At 49.6% G+C, this 21,636-nt stretch overlaps 1 protein-coding gene across 1 annotated transcript; it reads right to left on the bottom strand.

Moving 5' to 3' along the window:
* Positions 1–1,499: 1,499 nt before the first annotated feature.
* On the bottom strand, positions 1,500–20,529 carry LOC123180471 (probable 4-hydroxy-tetrahydrodipicolinate reductase 1, chloroplastic). The gene is made up of 8 exons (XM_044592523.1): positions 20,221–20,529; positions 18,034–18,271; positions 17,561–17,694; positions 17,417–17,491; positions 3,236–3,337; positions 2,437–2,546; positions 1,943–2,030; positions 1,500–1,851 (listed from the first exon to the last, which is right to left on the bottom strand). Exons 1-8 carry the CDS (start codon positions 20,428–20,430, stop codon positions 1,783–1,785), a joined length of 1,026 nt encoding a protein of 341 aa, XP_044448458.1. The 5' UTR covers positions 20,431–20,529; the 3' UTR covers positions 1,500–1,782.
* Positions 20,530–21,636: the final 1,107 nt, after the last annotated feature.

The raw sequence follows: 21,636 nt of genomic DNA, 5'->3' as shown, positions 1-21,636 counted from the left end.
ACTATAAAAAAATGAAATAATAAATAAATATAAAACTAAGAAAAATAAAAGAAAATAAATCTGACCATATGATGACCATTAACATTCATGGAATTAATCCTGTGAACAAAAGGACAACAGAGTATGTAGTTGTCATCAAAGAGTCGTCGCGACATGAAATACATTTACTGATAATTGAGATCGACACCACGAGTGTAAAATAAGTGCCAACAAGTTCCTTCTCAGAGTCGCTCAGATTCTCAAGTGCTACAAAATCAAATTTCACAGGTTCAAGGGAACACCAAATCATGTGACATGAAACAAGCTAAAATACTTCCTTAAAAATAAACCTTGCCAACACAAGGTAAAGGGGACAACATATCTCCATAAAAATCAACACCAATCAACATTCCATAGTGCTCAAGCCTAACGGTCATTATATCATGATGACGAAGACCATAATCAGTGACCAATCGTTCCCAGGAAGAACCATGGAATTTACTGCTCATCCGACCATGACTATACAGAACACCATACAATTCTAGAGTGAAGAGCAAGATTAGTATCTTTGTCACCCCTCCTTATGGCTAAAGCTCGATGCTCCTCAACGTAACAAGCAAGATTAGCTCATCATAATCAGAAAAACAAGACCTAGAATACTTTCCATTCAAAACAGCATCAGCAGCACCAAAAGAAATAAGTATGTGCCACCACAATTTTTAACACCAAGTATTGAACAAATATAAAATGTTATTCTTACAACACGCCTCGAACAACGCCAATCCAGAACCACAGTGAACCGATCAACAAAAGAATCAAAAGAGGAACAAGGGCCACCCGGCATACAGCAAAAAGGACAAGCCATACCTGCAACGAACACAGTGATTATTAAGAACTGATTGTACAAACCGAGTTGAAAGTTGACATTTAATAGTGTTGGAAGCCCCCACCCATACTCACCCCATAAATCTCCATTGCCCGGAAATATGATGAAATTAAAGGAAAACAAGTCAGAAAGGAACCAATGAAGGCGGCCAGTAGGTAGGCAGTAGGCAACGACGATGGCGCGAATGGCGAAGCAGCCGTGGGCGGCAAAGAAGGACCGCTGTAAGCAGGCAATAACAGCGGCGGCGGCGAGGACGACAACGAAAGCAAAAAAGGAAACAGAGCAAAAAAGCCAGGCAGCAACAACGGGCGAGAAACAAATCTCAAAAACATATCAAAACTATATTACAAAACACTAAATATTCAAGGACTAAAGTGAAAAAAGAAAAAACAAAAACCAAAAATCATGGGAGTGCCCCTCTGCTTGAAAGTGTCGCGCCCCGAAAGTCTCAGGACACTTGTCGCACACAGAGCGCTTCCTGACTAACCTTTACGGGAAGCGCGCCTCAACTAGTGATTTCGTTCTTTCCCCGTCTCCTCAACTTTTGAATCACCATTATTTCCGTTATTCTTTAATGGAAAGGGGTTAAGCCCCGTTCAAAAAAATTTGCACATCGATGTCACGCAACCCATAATTAGCAAACTATTTCAACTTCCACAATATATTATTCGTACTGCATTTGCCTTCCATCATTCATGCCACAACAACAGCTAACTCTGGCCTCAAACAGAGGCCCAAGTCCAAGTTAACATCCTTATCTCGTCCAAATGACTCCTTTTTTCGCCGAGAAGTAAATAAGAGTTAATATAACTAGTAAAACAAATCTAAGATCCAATTACAACGCAAAGATGCTGCATCCGGACAGTGACCTAATTTTGCTGCATAAGCTCTCCTCCTAACCCTACAAATGCCCCTGCTCATCTCATGTTGCCTTCTCTCAGGACATCGATCATATCATATAATTTCTTGTCCGCCCCAGATCGTATCTGCAGTAGCAAAGCAGCAGTCAACATCAAGCTGACTCGAGAAAGCGCTAGGGAGAAAAATTTCAAGCAATCACATATTAACGATCCTGACCTTTGTGTGGAGAAACATGGCGGCATCAACAGTTCCCTCTGCGTATATTGAACGGCCACACACATTGTGCTGGAACTCAAATGACACTCTGCATTAATAACAGGGACAATTGTTATGTACCGGAAGACCAAAGCTGCTGTGTACTAGGTAGGGTTGTAGGGAGGTAGGGGAAGGGCTCTCAGCCCCTGAAGGCAAGACAGAAAAACTATTCTTCCAATTCTTGCTTGCTTTTCATCACAAGGGGTCATCTTCCTATAGAGGGCTAAACAACCCAGGAAAGCATACTCTAATTTGCTCAAGGCCCGAGATAAAGAGATATTACCAATTTAAAGGATAAACTACCTAACCGAGAGAATGGGGATCTTATCCCATGACTGGGAGCTGCCAGCGTGGGTCCATGTACTTCCGTACATAATAGTAATTACCTCAGTTCATCGAACTAGACAAGGTCCCCAAAGTCAAAACATAATCGCATCTTCTGAAAGAGAACTCACGTTTCATCAGGCGAAGTGAGATGGTAATTGTGAAATGCATGCCCTCCAAGATGTTCTTCTGGGACACCAACAATGGCAAGCTGCTCTTCGGGGTCCCTAACCAAGTTTACCTACACCAACAACATCAAACCAGTGTGAGAAAACCATACAAAACAGCATACCTTTCTCCACATAAGCTCAGATGGCTGTGCTGCGTTAGAAACAAAAGACCCAAGTATGCTTATGAACAACCGCATTCAAGACTACTGGACAAAAACTACCTCCGTCCCAAAATATAAGGACGTTTTTAACACTAGCATAGTGTCAAAAACGTTCTTAATATTCTGGGACAGAGGGAGTACAATTCATATACTGAACTAAATCCAAATCAAACTAAGATACTTTCAGGTTTGCCAATTGGAACTCAATGTGACATGGCTTAAATCAAACTAAGATACTTTCAGGCAAATTGGAACTTAATGTGACATGAAGTCTAAATAAAGCACCAAACTCCTTAGGAGGTTAACAGGTTGTTGTTCAATATGATAATCTATGACTGAAATTTGCATTACGTGGTGTGTAAAGTTCCAACTGGGACACTGGGACAGGTAACTGGTAAATTAGATCAAAATGTCCAAGCAGATGACTCTTGAAATGGCACTTGAGATGCATACATAAATCTTAACTATTTTATAGATCATAAATGGCAACCCTTCAAAACTAATCATAAATCAATAAAGTCAGAGATAAGATTTCTTGAAAACGAGTGCAGGGTGATGGTTTGCTGAATTGAAAAGTTCTCTTAAGTTCTTGATGGTACCTCGTTTAAGTCGAATGAGACACCCAACTTCTGAAAGCAAGAGATTACAGCTTTGGCAGTGCCAGAAACGTCCAATTTTGTCGCTTGATGAGACTCCATTACCTATGGAAGTGTGTTAGTTTGATATTTAAAAAAGGGCCATTGGTGTCAGCACTGATACGAAACAAAAAATGATGTAATTAGGCATTCAGAAGAAAGAACAGCAGTATTCATATATGGAGGCAAATAAGAAAATCTCTAATCATCTGAGTTATACTTGCTGGCTGAACAATATTAAACCACCACACAGGACATTTGGACTAAATGAAAAGTATCATATTCTCTAATTCATATAAGTATGTTATTATATATTAGCACAACACCCTGCGTCGCTACGGAGTAAAAATAAATAACGCGCATGTTTAAGAACATTATGCTATTAGTTGGCCAGATCAGACAACAGATAATTATTAGTTCTCATCCCAACTCTTTGTGCCAAATCCAATGATGGTCCAAAGATGAATTGGGCCGCCATCACCTATTCACATCTTTATAAGAGTTGCTTGTGCCAAATTGGACCACAGACAAGTATTAGTTCTCATTCCAACTTTTTGTGCCAAATCCAACAGGTGATTGTCCAATGATGAACGGACCGACATCATCGAATCACATATTCACAAGAGTAATGATTTGTGCCACTTTTGGAACAAACGATTGGATTGGATATCTTTATTCATACAAGCTGGTAAAATCTATGTGAATGACATTAAGAACATATGTAGAGGCGATGGAAGCATAATAAAAAAGTATAAACAGCATAACTGACAGAGCACTTTGGTCATTTAAATAAACGATAGCAAAGCTGTGTGATGTCCATTAATTTATTCCCAGCAGAGAAGAATAGTTGCGATGTATGTGTCTGGGATGTGATGGTGGGCAGTGGCATTAGTCCTGCATGCTCACATGTTCAGTTTGTCGGTGTACTAAAGTCTGGGCCTTTAGCACCCCATACTTGTGCACGGGCAGTCGTAGCCACACCTGCGGCAAGGCCTGAAGAGGGCGATTAAGGATAAAAACAAGATCACTAGAGAGGCAGCCAAGACCCAGGGGCGCATGCGTGGTGGCATGCAGATCTTTGTGAAGACCAGAAGCTGAGGCCCCGGCAAGATCCTTGCCGGGATGAATTGCAAGGCTCCGCCACCACTCCAGCGCGGCAACTGGCATGCCAACCTGGCAAGCACCTGCGTGGTGGCATGCAGATCTTCATGAAGGTCCAGCCACCGTTCCAGCACAGCAACTAGCCAGCCAGCCTGGCATTGCATGCCTCGTCGGCCTGGATGCGTGTCAAGACGGGGAGAGGCGGCGACGGACGGGATGGGCTCTATTTTCGTCGCCGATAAAGCTAGAGGACACGTAACGAGCGCATTTGATGCGTTTGTCCCAGGGGCGGAGACAGGGGGGCGAGCAGGGGCTAGACCCCCCCCCCCCCCCCCTCCACAACGATCGGCCCCCCTCAATTTTTTTTTTGCATGGTAATACGTGTCTCATTTATATAAAATAAAGATCCGATTACAAGGCACGTAAGCACTGACTTTACAAGACTGAAAAGATAGGATAATCATATGCAAAATACCAGCGCCTATTCCTCTCCTCCGACACCACCGAAGCGGCCACCAAAGGGAAAGAAAACAGATCACCTCTTCACCCGAGCTCGACGCGGCTCCATCGCTGATCAGCAGCTTTACGGACCTCGAAAGTAGTTTGCCAGAAGCAAAACCATTGCCAAGAATCAGACCGGGGCAACATGTCCGCAGACACGCCATCGAACTCTAGATCTGACACCCCCGCACGACAACGACGTCGAAGGAGGAAACCAGAAATGTCAGCCACCAACCACAAACCCAGCACGGGATGCACCATCTTCCAGCTGTCACTTGCGCAGACAACCGTCTGCGCGTACTCCTGGATGACAAAACCTCCCTGCTCCACCATGACGTCGGAGACAACACCACAGCAACGGGGACAGAGCAGAAGGAGAGACACACCTGATGGAGTCGCCGCCGCCGCCTCGCCGACACCATCCATGAACCCTAACACAGCCGATCTGAAGGATTGGCAAACACACGATGCCATCAACTCCGAGACGCCGCCATGAAGGGCACCGCCGGTGTGGGAGTGAAGCTGAGGCAAATTTATTCAGCCGGGCGCGCGCTCCCACCACCCCAACGGCGCACCACGACCTACAAATCCAAAACCTAACTACAGAGCGGAGGAACGGGCCCCCCCCCCCTCCCTCCTGCCGCCGGAGCAGTTGGAGGGAGAGGGGGCCAACGCCCTGGCCGGCTGAGATCGGAGGAAGAAAATCGCCTCCCTAGTCACCTGGCGTGGCGGCGGCTAGGGTAGGGAAGACGACGGAGGGAGAGATTGATTTTGCTTCTCTCACACGCGTATCGGCCCCCCTCAATGTTTCACGCGGCGTACTAGTAGTATTATATGCTAATACATCTGCTAATTGGCCGGAGCTAATGGCAACTTAATTAGTAAGTCAACCCATAATTGATACTAATCCGTGTAGTAGACAAACCGAAGCCCAGCCCACTTTGACCATCGGTTGTGAAAGGCTGGAAGCCTACATGCACGTTTGCTCTTTCAGTAATTTGGGAGGACCATCGGTTGTCATCTAGGGTTCGTGCCGCTGCTCGTGGCTTGCTGCTCCCGCCGCCTCGCTTCCAACCGCAGAGCGCTGCCCAGTTTACCGGCCGCCGGCAGCTAGCAAACTACTCAGATCACTATATGGACGCAGGTTGCTTTCCTTCGACGGTGTTAGTCACTCTGTTGATTCAGATATGGGGCCTCGTCATTAAGTCAATCAAAGTATTTGCGCGTGGTCTAGGATTCGGTTTCAAAGGTACACCAACATACACTCTCCCTACTGCTAGTACTTCTTATGGATTACGACATAGCAGCTAACTATTCTAGCAAATAAGATAACAGATCACTCTACTAATTAGACGTTTCTTTGAACCTTTTAGAAAATATTGCTACTAATTGCCATCATTCTGTACATAATTAAATTTCTTAGTTGTATGGTATTATCTTCTGGGCAATATTTTACAAGCTAAGTATTAGATTTTGTACATATAGATAATTGTTACAGAAGGCTATTTACGATGGTTAACAAAAAGGAGGTTTATTTACAAATCACAACGCTTTGTGGGCTGCGAAAATTTCAGTTTTCGACTCGTCCCCCCCCCCCTATGTCCAATTCCTGGCTCCGCCCCTGGTTTGTCCCAAGATGTCAGTGATAAGCATACGCACTGTAGCTACTTCCCACCTCCTGTATGCCGTTGTGGCGACCCCTTGGGCCCAAGGCTTACTGGAGAAGGATTCGGACTTTTGAACCTCTCGGCCCAGCTTGCATGCATAGCAGCTAGCCGAAGCTCAAGAACACAGAATATACACTCAAGCAGGACTAGGGTTTTATGCTTCCGAGCGGCCTGAACCTGGGTAAAAATCCGTCGTGTTGATCATTAGATCCGCTCTTTGCTCTACCCCTCTTCCCTGCCAAACCGTAGAAGGGATCCGCGTGGTCCCGTAGGTGTCGTTTTCCCCGACATCTTGGCGCGCCAGGTAGGGGGAGAAGAGTTCTGCAAACCCGATCTAGCGGTTAGCGCGCCGTTTCCTTGATCACTATGGCTCCCAAGAAGAAGGGGATCACGGCGGTCGGTTCCTCTGGAGCCGAACCGCCCGTGCCGGCGCGGACCGGCGACGGGGTAGTCGCGGATGGTGGCAGAGGTGCGGATCACGACCATCCACGGCACTCCGGCAACCGAAGCCAGACGAGCGGCATCGTTCGCGCCCAAGACGACGAGCCGCAGCGCCACGGGGTCCAAGGGCGGGGCCGTGCTGCCTACGGGAGGCGCGGCAACCTCCAAAACACCCCCGCCGGCGCCGCGGTCCTCCCAGGCCATGCGCGACGAGCAGCGCCGTGACGTTGGTGACCCCGGGCGCCGCCGCGGGAAGAGCCCTCTGCATCATTCTCGAGATGCGCAGGGCCGACATGCACGCCAAGATGCTGGTCAAGGCGGCGCACAGCCGCGGAACCGTGACAGCGCTCCTTCTAACATGGTTAGAAGTCCGAGCACCTCCCGTTCCTCGCGTTTGTCGCTGCCACCTACGCCAACAAAAGCATTAGCGCGAGTGCAGCTACTCCTCGACTTCCCTCCTGCTGCGGAGAAGCAAGAAGAGTGGAGGGCTGCTGTCCAGAGCCTCATTGGCTACGCCAATAAAGATCAATGCCAGGAGGCAGGCCCATCGCGGCGTCGGTCCACCGAGCCGGCGCGTGCCGACGACGAGAGGGCCGGAGGCGCCGCAACCACGGTGCACTCCCCTCCGCCACGACAGCAACGATTGTCAGCTCGGCAGGTCGATGCCCGTGATGATGGATCCACGGCTTCGTCCGATCCACGAGCTCGTCGCGACCAACGTCAGGTTCTTCTGGAGCGGGTTGAAGAGGACGCTCGAACTACCATCGAGCGGCGACAGGAAGCACGCCATCAATCTGATAGGCGTGCAGGGCCCGCTGCATACAGGCCTGCGCCGGGGGATTCTGGTGACCTGCCTTACGAGGTAGGTTGTCCAGCTTTTACCCGTGAGCTGCGGCAGTTCCAGTGGCCCACTACCCGCATGTTCAAACCAGAGTCCCGAAGAAGTACGACGGCAAGACTCGTCCGTCCGAGTCCCTGAGCATTTACACCATTGCGATGCAAGCTGCCGGGGCTCGGGACGGCAAGGTACTCACCAACTACTTCCAGTTGGTGCTCAAGCCCAACGTCAGGTCGTGGTTGATGCACCTGCCAGTAGATTCCATCTCTTGGTCGGACCTGTGCCACGAGTTTGTTGGCGCCTTTACCGGAGGCCATCAAGCTCCTGGCCAGGCGAGTGATTTGCATCTCATCCCCCAGAAGGATGGCGAATCCTTGCGCAAATACATACAGAGATTCAGCCGTGTGCAGTACAACATCCCAAACGTTCGTCCTGCCGCTGTCATCAGCGCGTTTCATCAGAACATGCGCAACCGCAAGATGCGTGAAGAGTTGGCCATGAACAAGGTTAGGGATGTTGCCGAACTTTATGTTTTGGCCGATAGATGTGCTCGGGCTGAAGAAGGAAAAAAGTACCCCGGCGAAGATGCCGGCACGAGAAGCGATTCTGGAGACGAAGACGCCGTCGCCCCGGCAAAGAAGGGCCGACGGCGCAATAGGAAGCGCATGGGCAAGACCGTACTTGCCGTCGAGGAATCCGACAACCCCGGCGCCGCCAAGAAGGCCAAGGCGGACAACCCCGGAAAGGAAGTTGCCGGATGCGCCACCTGCCAGAGCTTGGCGGCTGCCGACAAGCCGGAGGGCTCCGACAAGCAATATTGCAAGATCCATCGCACCAAGGGCCACGACCTCCAAAACTGCCGGCAAGTTGAGCAGCTTGTGGAGAGGCAGAAAGCCGAGTATGAAAAACGGGACAAGGAGAAGGGCCAGGATGGTGCTGAAGGGTCCGGCAAGAAGCGCGGTGGCAGAGGGGGGCGCCGCGGCAAGGAAAAGCAACAAGAGAGGCCTGCTTGAGGCCGCGACAAGAAAGAGGGAGATGATGACCGTGAAGAGGACGACGAGTCCTGTGACCAAGAATTTCAAAAGGCCACAGAAGCCATGTGCATCGATGGTGTCGCCTCGTTGCATTCTTCTCACCACCAACTTAAACAGTGGGCGCGCGAGATCAATGCGACAGAGCCATCGATCGATGCCCAAAAGCCACTGAAATGGTCCAGCACGCATATCATCTTCGACGCCGAGGATCATCCTGATCGCACAACAGCGGTCGGGTGCTTGCCATTGTTGGTTTCGCCAACAATTCGCAACCTCAAGGTGACGAAAATGTTAGTTGACGGTGGGGCCGGTCTGAACTTAATCTCACCCAAGGTGATCAAGAGGTTACAAATCCCTGATGGAGACCTCGAAGAGACGGGCACGTTTCAAGGGGTCAACCCAGGGAGAAGCCAGCCCAAGGGTAAGGTCACACTACCAGTAACATTTGGTGGCGAGTTGAACTACAGGACAGAGAAGATCGTTTTTTATGTAGCCAAGATCCCGTTGCTGTATAACGGGATCCTTGGCCTTCCAGCACTGGCCAAGGCAGCGTCACACTACGCCTACAACACGCTGAAGATGCCTGGCCCGATGAGCATCATCACTGTCGGCTCCGACAAGAAGGATGTGCTCATCTGTGCCGACCAGCTCTATCGGGAGGCGGTGGTAGCACATGCCGACAAGGCACTTGCTCCGGCCACTGGAGCCCCCGAGGGGAAGAAGACCGGCAAGACCTCAGTCGCCGGCAAGGCTTCTGGCCCCGGCCAAGCCTCTTGCGCCCACTCCGGCAAACGCGCCTCCTCGGAGTGCTGCGTTCCCGTTGAGGACGTGCCAGAGAGCTCCACCGGCAAGAGCAAGAAATCTAGGGCTGCACCACCAGAGATCAAGAAGGTGCCCGTCAAGGAGGACGGCACGGACGGAGCTTTCACTATAAGCTCCACCCTCGACGGCAAATAGGAAAGCGCGCTCGTCGCCTTCCTGCGGGCGAATGTCGATGTGTTTGCATGGCACGCATCTGACATCCCCGGCGTCCCCAGGGAGGTGATTGAGCACCACCTTGCTGTCTGTCCTCATGCGCGGCCCGTCAAGCAGAAGGTCAGAAAGCAAGCTTTGGAGCGGCGAGAGTTCATCATCGAGGAGATTAGGAAGTTGGAAGCGGCAGGCTTGGTCAGAGGAGTGCTCCACCCGACATGGTTGGCCAATCCGGTAGTGATACGCAAGGCAAATGGGAAATGAAGGTTGTGCATTGATTATACAAATATCAATAAAGCCTGCCCAAAGGATCCCTTCCCTTTACCGCGCATTGACCAGATCGTGGACTCCACTGCCGGGTGCGACCTGCTGTCGTTCCTTGATGCCTATTCAGGATACCACTAAATCTTTATGACGAAGAGAAGACCGCCTTTATCACCCCATGTGGTACGTATTGTTTTATACGAATGCCTTTCGGGTTGAAAAATGCTGGTTCGACATTTGCAAGAGCAGTTCAGATTGGTTTTGAGCCCCAGCTCCATAGAAATATGGAAGCTTACATGGATGACATAGTGGTCGAAACCAAGGACAGGGTAACACTAGTGCAAGATTTGGAGGAAACATTTGCAAATTTACGCAAGATCAACCTCAAGCTCAAACCTGAGAAATGTGTGTTCGGTGTCCCCTCCGGCAAACTCCTCGGATTCTTTGTGTCTCAGCGAGGGATCGAGGCAAACCCTGACAAGATCAAGGCAATTGAGCAGATTGAAGCACCAAGACGAGTCAAAGATGTGTGTCAGCTTGCTGGCTGCGTTGCTGCTTTGAGTAGGTTCATCTCCAAATCTGCTGAGCGCGTCTTCCCCTTTTTCAAGATTTTGAAAAAGGCAGGGCCAATGAAATGGACCCCAGAGACCGAGGTAGCGTTGCAGGATTTGAAGAGTCTCCTCTACGCCAATACTAGGTGCGCCTAAACCGCAAGAGCCATTGTTGCTATATCTAGCAGCAACGAATCAAGTGGTCAGTGTTGCGCTAGTGGTGCAGAGGGAAGTTGATGAAGAGGCGGTAGCAATAGCAGGATTGTAGGGCGACGAGCCAGAGCCCCCCCCCCCCCCCCCGCAAGGTCTGGTGCCGGCAAGGCGGTACCCCCGGCAGAGTCTGGCGCCGGCAAGGCAGGATCTGCACAAGTAAACGAAGTAATACAGAGGAAGAAGATGATGCAGCACCCAGTTTACTTTGTCAGCTTCCTCTTGCAGGGGGCTAGATCAAGATACTCTGGTGTGCAGAAGTTGCTCTTCGGCCTCCTTATGGCCTCAAGGAACCTGCGTCATTATTTTCAAGCACATGACATCACCGTCAAAACTCGCTTCCCGTTGCAACGGATCTTGCACAACCCCGATGCAACCGAAAGGATTGTGGAATGGGCGTTAGAACTGTCAAGCTTTGGTCTCATGTTTGAAAGCACTTCGACAATCCAGAGCAGGGTCTTAGCAGAGTTCATCGCAGAATGGACCTCAACGCCTGACGAAGAAATTCAAGAGACTGCTCTCCCCGTCAAGGAGACAAGCCGCAATTGGATTATGTACTTTGATGAAGCTTTCTTGCTACAAGGCGCCGGTGCCGGTGTGCTGCTTGTCGCGCCCACCGGAGAGCACCTCAAGTACATAGTCCACATGCACTTTCCCCGGGAGAGATCGACGAACAACACCGCGGAGTATGAGGGGCTGCTTGCCGGTCTCAGGATCGTGGCAGACCTTGGGATCACAAAGTTGATCGTCCGTGGGGATTCGCAACTCGTAGTGAAGCAAGTGAACAAGGATTATCAGAGCCCGTTGATGGAAGCTTATGTAGATGAAGTGAGGAAATTGGAAGAGCGTTTGACGGTCTACAAGCAGAGCATGTTCCTCGAGCAGAGAACAGCATTGCTGATGACCTGTCAAAACGTGCTGCCCTCAAGTTACCTGTGGAACCAGGGACCTTTGTGCTCCAATTAACTCAGCCATCTATTGAACCGTCGGTAGGACAGAACAAGTGAAGGAAATCAGGTCCCGGCAAGTACTTTCCCGCCGAGCTCCCAGGAGCCGCCGGCAAGGATGTTGCCGGGAATGCCAAGCTTGCCAGGGAGTAACAGGCTCCGGCAGGGCCACAAGCCCTTGCCGTGGAGACAACTGCTCCCATGGCAGAAGACACGCCTCTAGTCCTTGCCGTCGAGCCTCAGGCTCCGGCATGGGCGCAACACACCGTTCAGTTCCTCCAAACAGGGGAACTCCCATGATGGCATGTCTTCTGCCCCGGCAAGGAAGTTGCCTGTAGTCCTTGTCGTGGAGACAACTGCTCTAGTCCTTGCCATGACACGCCTCTAGTCCTTGCCGTGGAGACAACTGCTCCCATGGCAGAAGACACGCCTCTAGTCCTTGTCGTCAAGCCTCAGGCTCCAGCATGGGCGCAGCACACTGTTCAGTTCCTCCAAACAGGGGAACTCCCTGAGGAACAGGAAGAAGCGGAGAAAGTAGCCCGTCGGTCTGGCATGTACCAGCTTGTGCACAATGTCCTATACAGGAAAAAACCGAACGGCGTGAAATTGAAGTGCATTCTCCGGGAGGACGGACTGGAGCTGTTGGCAGAGATACATGGAGGCATGGCTCTCACATAGGATCAACAGCCCTTGCCGGCAAAGCATTCCGGCAGGGTTTCTTTTGGCCCACTGCTCTCCAGGATGCAACTGCACTAGTAACCCAGTGTGAAGCATGCCAGTTCCATTTGAAGAAACCCCATCAACCAGCCCAAGCTCTTCAGACAATCCCTCTTTCTTAGCCATTTTCGGTCTGGGGGCTCGACATACTGGGCCTCTTTCCCCGTGCTGTCGGGGGCTTTGAGTACTTGTACATTGTGATCGACAAGTTCACAAAGTGGCCAGAAGTGGAAGCAGTGAGAAAGGTAACAGCACAATCAGCCATCAAGTTCTTCAAGGAACTAGTTTGTCGTTTTGGTGTGCCAAACAGAGTCATCACCGACAACGGCACACAGTTCACAAGTCGCACCTTCATGCAATACATCCAAGACCTCGGCAGCAAGATCTGTTTTGCTTCTGTTGCGCACCCACGAAGCAACGGCCAGGCGGAAAGGGCAAATGCTGAAGTGTTGCGGGGCCTTAGGACGAGGACTTTTGACAGGCTGCACAAGTGCGGAAGACGCTGGATTGACGAGTTGCCGACGGTTCTTCGGTCAATCAGGACAATGCCAAATCGAGCCACCGGCCAGACGCCCTTCTCCCTCGTGTACGGGACGGAAGCAGTTCTCCCCACATAACTCACATACAGATCACCTCGAGTGCTGGCTTATGATGAGCTTGAGTAAGAGCAGTTGCGGCAAGACGACGCTACGCTCCTTGAGGAAGATCGTCTTCAGGCTGCTGTGCGAGCTGCGCGCTACCAGCAAGCCTTGCGCCGCTACCATAGCCGCAAGGTTCACGCTCGAAGCTTTGAGGAAGGCGACCTTGTTCTTCGGCGCGTTCAGTCGGCCAAGAATTCCAACAAGTTGACGCCAAAGTGGGAAGGCCCTTATCAGGTAATACGAGTCACCAGGCTCGGCACAGTCCGCCTGGAGACCGAAGATGGTATCCCAGTGAGCAACTCCTGGAACATCGAACATCTTCGTAAGTTTTACCCGTAAGGCACGGTTGCTGGGCCTCCCGGCATACCACCTTTTGTACAAGCCTTGCCGGCAAGGCATGTAACCCTGTGTACAAAGCCAGGCGCAGACCCTGAGCAGCAAATGAATAAACAAAGCGCTGGCGCCCTAAGAATTAGCATGCATGTTAGGTTGAGCTTCTCTCTCTGGTGGGGTTGCTAGTGCTTAGCGGCAACTAACCCCTAGCATAGAGGTCGAGTGTGTCTTTTTGTCTCTTCCAGTCCTTTTTGATTCGCAGGCTGCACGGATGCTTCAGCGGAACTTTTTGGAGGAAAGGAGACGAACTGACACCCCGATCCCGGCAAGCCAAGGCTGCCAAGGGCAGCAGATTCAGATAAGTCCTCTTTTTCCCCCACTGCGTACTTCCATATGAAACTTGAATGTACAAAACTTCGCTCAATCCCATGTCACCGTGCTCCCTCCTGCCTATGCCCAAAATCCCTTTTGGGCTGGAATTTGGTTGTAGTTGCGGTGGAAGGAGGATGGACGAAGGGCCTAATCCTACTTGGCCCCTACCTCCGCCAAGGGAGTGAGCGTAGTCGTGCTATGGAGCGGGAGGACGGCATGGTCTCTTGCCGGGTGACGTTGTTTACCTAGATAACAAGGACTCGTTCCTTGGTGTGGGCCGTTGCCGGGTGACGTTGTTTACCTAGATAACAAGGACTCGTTCCTTGGAGTGGGCCTCGCTCACGCACAAAAGAACCCGGCAAACACCCTTTTCTTATTAATACGTTGATTAACGAGTACAATTCATACGGAATGTAAGCATGAGCAAGGAGTTACAAAGTCTAAATTCAACAAGTGCCCGCAGGCTTAAGATCTAAAAAAAGATAAGATGCCCATAATCCCTTTCTTGTCCTCCTCAGAAGGCGGATCAAGATGGCGGGAGGGCAAAAAGGGTACCTAGGCGAGGTGCGCGCGGCAGAAGACACCAAGAGAACATCCCGGCGGCCATCCAGAAGAGGGCTGGTGATGATGGTGCAGGGGGAGGAGCCAAAAGATGAGGCAGCGGGCCGGCAATACGAGACGAAGGCGTCGATGCCATCGTACTACGACTTGACGACCCGCCACCCGCCTTCTTTGTCTTCTCCGGCCTTCCAGCGCCAGCAGGAGCGGCGGCCCCGAGAAGTTCAAGGAGCTGGCTTGAGAAGCCACCGCCAAGAACTGCCCCCCGGCAAATCGCTCTGCCGGGGAGAAGACCAGGTGCAGATGATGGTGCTGCCGGTGTCGCCTGGTGACGGTGCGCCCGACGTCTAGTCGAACCCGTCCCCCTCGTCCTCCCCATCGGTCTCCTCCTCGTCCTCGAGGAGGAGCTTTCGTCGTCGGTAGAGCTCTCCGCGCAGCACCCTAACCGGATTCCCGAGCGCCCAAAAACCTTGACGGAGAGCAAGTCAGCCTCCACTAATTTCAAGCGGAGGATGTGCCCCTTCATCAGGCAGTGGGCGCGTGCGAAGGTTTTCCAACCGCGACGAAGAAGCATTACATGAGGGGCAGGGAACTCTACGTTCACCCACATGTCGCCATTGCAACAACCCCTCATATGAAGCCTCAAACTCGGCGGCTAGTCGACCTCCAGCACCCTCGCGAACGGCTCGGGAAGGCGGAGACGGCTGCGCGGCGGTTCGCGTAGCTGCGAGATAAACTCCAGCGCCGTGTCCCCGACATGGCCACTTGACGGAGCAGGAGGGGACGGCGGCACCGCAGGTGCTCCACTTCCACGTCCACTTCTCGCCGACTACAACCCCGTCCGGCACCTCCGCCTTGAGCGCTTGGCTCTTCCTTAACCGCCACGGCCCTCTGGCGAGAGGAAGATCTAGTCGCCTCCGCAGGAGGGCGGCCGCGACCACGCCCTCTCGGCATGACGGTGGATGAAGAACGGAGAAGAAAAGAAGACGCAAAGGGATGCCCCTCCTTCTCCTCCCGATGCCCCTTTTATAGCCAAGCAGGAAGGGCTGGGGGCTGGCTCTATACCTTCTCTGAAGGGCCCTTTCGAGTCCGGCTCATTAAGGCCATTGGCAACGAGCGGAGTCGTCGACCGCCCTCCCCGCGCCAATTAAAGGCGCATGGGTATCTGCCATGGCACGCCTTTCCATATCCCGCGCGTCCGCCACCTACCCCGCGCCATGCATGCGGCGTACGTGGCGAAAAAGGCGGGCGTAGTGGGAGGCGTGGAACGGCGATTACCATCCCGTGAATAAAGGCCATTGACGGGCCGCTGCAAGCACGAAAGACGAGAAGATTATAGCAATCGATCGCTGCCACGCGTGCCCGTGCCCTGTTTGGGCCTAGCCCAACACCGCCCCGCACCCGTGTGTGGCCCAGGCCCGGGGGCTCCTGTCGATGTACTAAAGTCTGCGCCTTTAGCACCCCATACTTGTGCACAGGCAGTCGTAGCCACACCTGTGGCAAGGCCTGAAGAGGGCGATCAAGGATAAAAACAAGATCACTAGAGAGGCAGCCAAGACCCAGAGGCGCATGCGTGGTGGCATGCAGATCTTTGTGAAGACCAGAAGCTGAGGCCCCAGCAAGATCCTTGCCAGGATGGCTCACGAAGCCCCCGGCAAGATCCTTGCCGGGATGAATTGCTAAGCCCCCGGGAAGGGGGAGTACAAGGCTCCGCCACCCCGCCATCACTCCAGCGCGGCAACTGGCCTGCCAACCTGGCAAGCACCTGCGTGGTGGCATGCAGATCTTCGTGAAGATCCAGCCACCGTTCAGCACAGCAACTAGCCAGCCAACCTGGCATTGCATGCCTCGTCGGCCTGGATGCGTGTCAAGACGGGGAGAGGCAGCGACGGACGGGACGGGCTCTATTTCCGTCCCCGATAAAGCTAGAGGACACGTAACAAGCGCATTTAATGCGTTTGTCCTAAGATGTCAGTGATAAGCATATGCACTGTAGCTACTTTCCACCTCTTGTATGCCGCTGTGGCGACCCCTTAGACATATAAAAGGAGGCCCAAGGCGTACTGGAGAAGGATTCGGACTTTTGAACCTCTCGGCCCAGCTTGCATGCATAGCAGCTAGCCGAAACTCAAGAACACAGAATATACACTCAAGCAGGACCAGGGTTTTACGCTTCCGAGCGGCCCGAACTGGGGTAAAAATCCGTCGTGATGATTATTAGATCCGCTCTTTGCTCTACCCCTCTTCCCTGCCAAACCGTAGAAGGGATCCGCGTGGTCCCGTAGGTGTCGTTTTCCCCGACACAGTTCAACTTGCATCAGAGTTTTAAACACAAGAGAACCTATCACAGAACCCACAGGTCTTTCAAAACTCGTGCATATAAATAATATAGATAAGTGGTTCAAAATCTAATAAAAATTTGAAGAACAGTTCTGAAGTTGTGTCTATGTGCATTTGCATCTCGCAGGTTTGCAATCCTGCCCCATCAATGTTAATAACCCTTTTAGATGAAGCAAGAACGGATAGATACTAGGTATACATACCCAAGGTGTTTCAACTTACAATGTCGACATATTTACCATGCGTCAGCAGATAAATTTGTTAACATACTGGATATAAACTGTTTCCAATTAATAAAAGATACCCCTGCTCCTAGGTCCGAATTTCCAGTGACAATCCAGTAGCTAATTTCCCTCCTTATTACTGTGGCATGTCAGCTGATCAGCTGCTGTCTTCTTAGAATAGCTTTTCATATATATTCCACCACATTGGCTTGTAGATATTTTACTAGTTGCTACGTCAAGTTAACATCTCTGCACCATCTCACGACTCCTTAAATGTAACTAACTTTAAGTTAGAAGGAAAACTCTGCATATCATGACAAGTACTGAGCCCATAATGAACACAACCCATGGCAATCAAGGACGACACCAAAAATTTGTTAAAACAGAGAATACAGAACGAAATCATGATTTTTTATTGTAAGATTAATGGATACCTCTAGTTTGTAACCTGCAAATGCACCAGGGAATTTCTCTGCCATGATTTCCATGGCAGCAAGGAAAGCAACAACCTAATAAGAAGTTACAGTGTCAATAAGGGAACGATCAATGCATTGACCAGGTGATGAAAATAATTATACCTGCTTCCCCATCTGTGGAGATATCACAGCATAAACATTCGCATCCTGCACAGTTTTGTTCAACAGTTGCCTATTTCCACCAGTTGTGCCCATTACAAATGGCAAGCCAAGTTTGCAGTAAAGTTCAGCATTGGCTGCAAGCCAAGTCATGATCAATAGCAGCAAAAACATGGAGCAAATAATGTACAAACAAAGAACATCCAAGCAATGGGCAGAATTGCAGACAAATTGCTTGCCTAACCATGAATAAATAATCCCTCAGTTCGTAATAGACGGTTTTTAGATATGGGCATGGTAATAGGCAACTTTGACCATCACTGCTCGTAAATAGACACCGTTTAGATATCACAAGGGATTAGGTATATGAATTCACAATAGTACGAGTGGAATATAAACTATTGTTTACAGTGTTATATTTGTATCTAAAGGAAAAAAACACTCAGTTGCCCAGTACAAATTACTAATATGCTTACCATTAACAGCATCAGGCACAGTGTAGTCAACAACTATCATATCTGGGTAGTCCTTAGCAATGGAACGGAGAATACGTTCACTTTCAGATGGATCATGAATATGAATATCTCTGTCACAGATGTTGAGCTTTCCATCAGGAACCTCTATTGCACTGAATGACACCGGAACTAACTGAAGACCAGCAGACACAGCTGCTTCAGCAACAGACTTCCCCATTTTCCCGGTGCAACTGTTCACCTATAAATATAAGTGCACTGGGTCAAATATAATATATGCTTTCTGCTGCCATGTGGATCGTATTAGCAATTCAACTTTGCTTTACTGAAATGCTGGAAGTAATTGGGATATGATGAATGGATAAACTCAATAATGGCAGAGCTTAGAGTCAGTAGAGAAGATTCTAATCAAGGAAGAGAATTTCGGTAAGCAGACATAATTTAGGATATTGAATATGAAAAGTTGAAAGCAACAACAAAAGTTAAAACAGCAACCACAAGATCTTAATGCAATCCATTGACCATAGTAATTGAACGTCGACCAGGTCATGCTTCTGTTTCGTGGTTTCACTTGTCCACATCTTTACATAGAGCTATACTATGAAATTAGTTAATGGGATGTTATTTCTATACTATACTTCCTCCGTTCCTAATTACTTTAGGCCTCCTTTGGTTCATAGGATAGGAATAGGAAAAAAATAGGAAATGAGATGACATGTATCTCAACTCCTATAGGGAAAGAGATGTCACTTGATTCATAGGAGAGGAACTTTTTCAATGGGTCTAGGCTAATGTTTTTTTTATTCCTTTGAAATGTGAAGGATTTGTTCCTATCCTACATAGGAATAGGAATCCATTCCTACAAACCAAAGGGCTCCAAAGGGATTTTTCCTACAAAATTCATCTAAACCAAAGGAGGCCTTAAGTTCTAGCTTTGTCTTAAGTCAAACTTTTTAAGTTTGAACAACTATATGGAAAAATATGCTGACATTTACAAAATCATATATATATAGTACGAAAATAGTTCATGGCTAATCTAATGAAATTATTTTGGTGTTGTAAGTGTTAATGTAGTTTTCTATAAACTTGGTCAAACTTAAAAAATGTTGACTTAGGACAAACTAGAACTTCAACCAATTTGGAATGAAGGTAGTACATAGCAGACAACTTCAGTGAAGTGGCTAGCCCCTAAAGACATGTTCCATGTATGAATAGTTCTTCAGGCTCTTGTTTGCAAAGTACTCCCTCCGTCCCATAATGTAAGACGTTTTTTGACACTACAATAGAGTCAATAAACGCCTTACATTATGGGACGGAGGGAGTAATATCTAAGAAGGCAGGAGCTGACCAGCTTTATCGAGCTTGCCTTTCAATAGTTCCACGAGAGACCTGGCAGAGAGACTACACTTTCACTGGCTCAAAATGGAAGTCCAATTGTATAACTGGAGCCCACCAAGCCTTGATTCTGGTTTTCCTTTTTTTTGCAGCAAAAACACTGGTCTCTTCTGCTTTCAATAACTGTACCACTAACTGAATATCAGGTATCAACTCAGTGTTGTTATCCTGGAGTACCTATGGCACTCCGACCACACCTATATAACCTCGGTTAAATTTGCTAAAGCGACTGTTGCAGAATGAATACAACGGTGATCATGCCCGTTTCAAAATACTAGAATATAACAGGTGCGGTGTCACATAAGCAAACAATCACAAGTCCAACATACATAGCAATCAATAGACGCAAGTTTAATAATTTTAAAAGAACAAAGTTCTTGATGAATTCAAGATTTCAAGCGGGCAGATCCTATCCTTCTCCATCGGAGCGCTAAAAGTGTTTGCAATGTCACTCTGCACAGGAATAAATGAACGGTATGGTTCACAATTAGTCCATGTCAGCTCATTGCCAACATCGCGTCAAAATGTATGGTGCTGTATGCCTAAACCGTGAGGCTCACGTTAGTCAGGTTCGTATATCGCCATACCCATATGCTAAACAATCATTTTTATTTTTATTTTGTGGATTCACTAAATAAGTATACCAAACTGAAACAGTCCTGCAACCACCAACGCATATTGATTTAAAACTGAAGCAACAAAAGATATCCAAATATACAGTGCCACATGAACCTAAATAACAATAAAACTGAACAGTGATGAAACACGGCTTAAATCTCAAATCCGCAATCGTACCAGTATCGGGAAAGAGAGCTTGCGAGGCGCTGCGGGGGCGCTCTCGCGGCTCTGGGTGGTGACGGCGTTAGTGACCGAAAGCATCGCCACTGGCAACCGCCGCCTTGGCGTCGCCGTGCCGATTGGAGCGCAGAATTGCTGGCGCTGGCGGACCGAATGCAGCCGCGGCGCGACGGCGGCGGGGTGGACAGCGAAGGCAGCGGAGAGCATCTCCGCGCGTTTCGGGAGAAGGTGGTCGGAGGAGGGTGGGGGAGAGGGAGGGGGAGGGGGGAAGAGCGTGGTGCGCGGCGGCTGGGCTGTGCTGCGCCGCTGAGCTTTTGTCTAGGGTTTTAGCCTTTCGGGGTTAGGGTGGAATGGGCGCTTGCGTTTGGGCCCGTTGTATGTGTTTTCTTTTCTTTCTTTCTTTTTCCTTTTTGGGTATGACGAGTGATAAAATGTACCGTTGGTTTGTAAATTTGGAGGGAATGAAGTCCATGAATTTGAAAACAGCTTTGCTAAATATTATGTGCCTGAAATTTTACTTGTGTCTGTCGATTGTGAACAAGACCGAAGACGGGGCAATGTGACGAGCGCTGGCGAGGAGCGTCGCCCTCGGCAAAGCCGAACCAGGACCTCGCTGAAGACGGGGACAATGCTGCGAGCGGCACCGAGTTGCGACTTTTCTGATGCAGAGGCAAGGAAGAGGGTTGACTGGTGTGAGTCAAGGAGGGGAGGGTATCATCGACACTGGAGAAGGGGGAGGCTCAGGGGGGTGGTTAGGAAGATGAAGGGGGAGGGGGAAAGAGCGTGACTCAAGACCACATGCGTTCCAACGGGAGAGAAAAAATACCCCACGCCCTTGACAGGGTAACCATGACTCAAAACCCCGATAGGCCAAGTCCGTTATTTTAACATGGCATCACATATGTGATGTATACGGAACCTCGAGGTGAGATCCGATCCGTTGTTGCGTTCCGACCTTTCACGACACTCCACCTTCAGCAGTAACAACCTCTCGCCCGCGCACGCGATGTACACGAAGTAGGGGGTTTGAACCTTACGGCTCGGCACGAGAAAACCAATCTTGATGATGGTATTCACGCGCAAAACAATTTTCGTGAAGAGAAATCGCAGCACAAAGGTTTTCTAAAGATCATTCCAAAACTTGATACGGGTGTCTACCCTAAAAAACACATAGTGCCTATTTCATAAAAAAAATAACCTCTGTTTTACAAAGGAGGCTTTATATAATAGCCGCACCCAAACTTGGCCCAAAGACCTCACGCACGCACACCATAAGTAGCTTGGAAAACAAGCATTTGGTGCATATTTAAAAGAAAAATAACTCCTACGTACTATATGCTAAACCGACTTGATCTATTAAAAAACAAAAACTGCTAGTTCTGATGCATGCGTCGCTGGCTTCTTCCCTGGCTG

Source organism: Triticum aestivum, chromosome 1D (assembly GCF_018294505.1).
Source record: "Triticum aestivum cultivar Chinese Spring chromosome 1D, IWGSC CS RefSeq v2.1, whole genome shotgun sequence".
Lineage (NCBI taxonomy): Eukaryota > Viridiplantae > Streptophyta > Magnoliopsida > Poales > Poaceae > Triticum > Triticum aestivum.
Note: the sequence above shows the minus strand (reverse complement) of the source record. Positions and strands in the feature narration are given on the sequence as shown.

Coding starts and splice junctions, on each gene's coding strand:
- LOC123180471 (XM_044592523.1), bottom strand. CDS start 20,430: ATGCTCTCCGCTGCCTTCGCTGTCCACCCCGCCGCCGTCGCGCCGCGG. Junction 18,272..20,220: donor AGCTCTCTTTCCCGATACTG/GTACGATTGCGG, acceptor TTATATTTATAG/GTGAACAGTTGCACCGGGAA. Junction 17,492..17,560: donor CTCCACAGATGGGGAAGCAG/GTATAATTATTT, acceptor ACTTCTTATTAG/GTTGTTGCTTTCCTTGCTGC.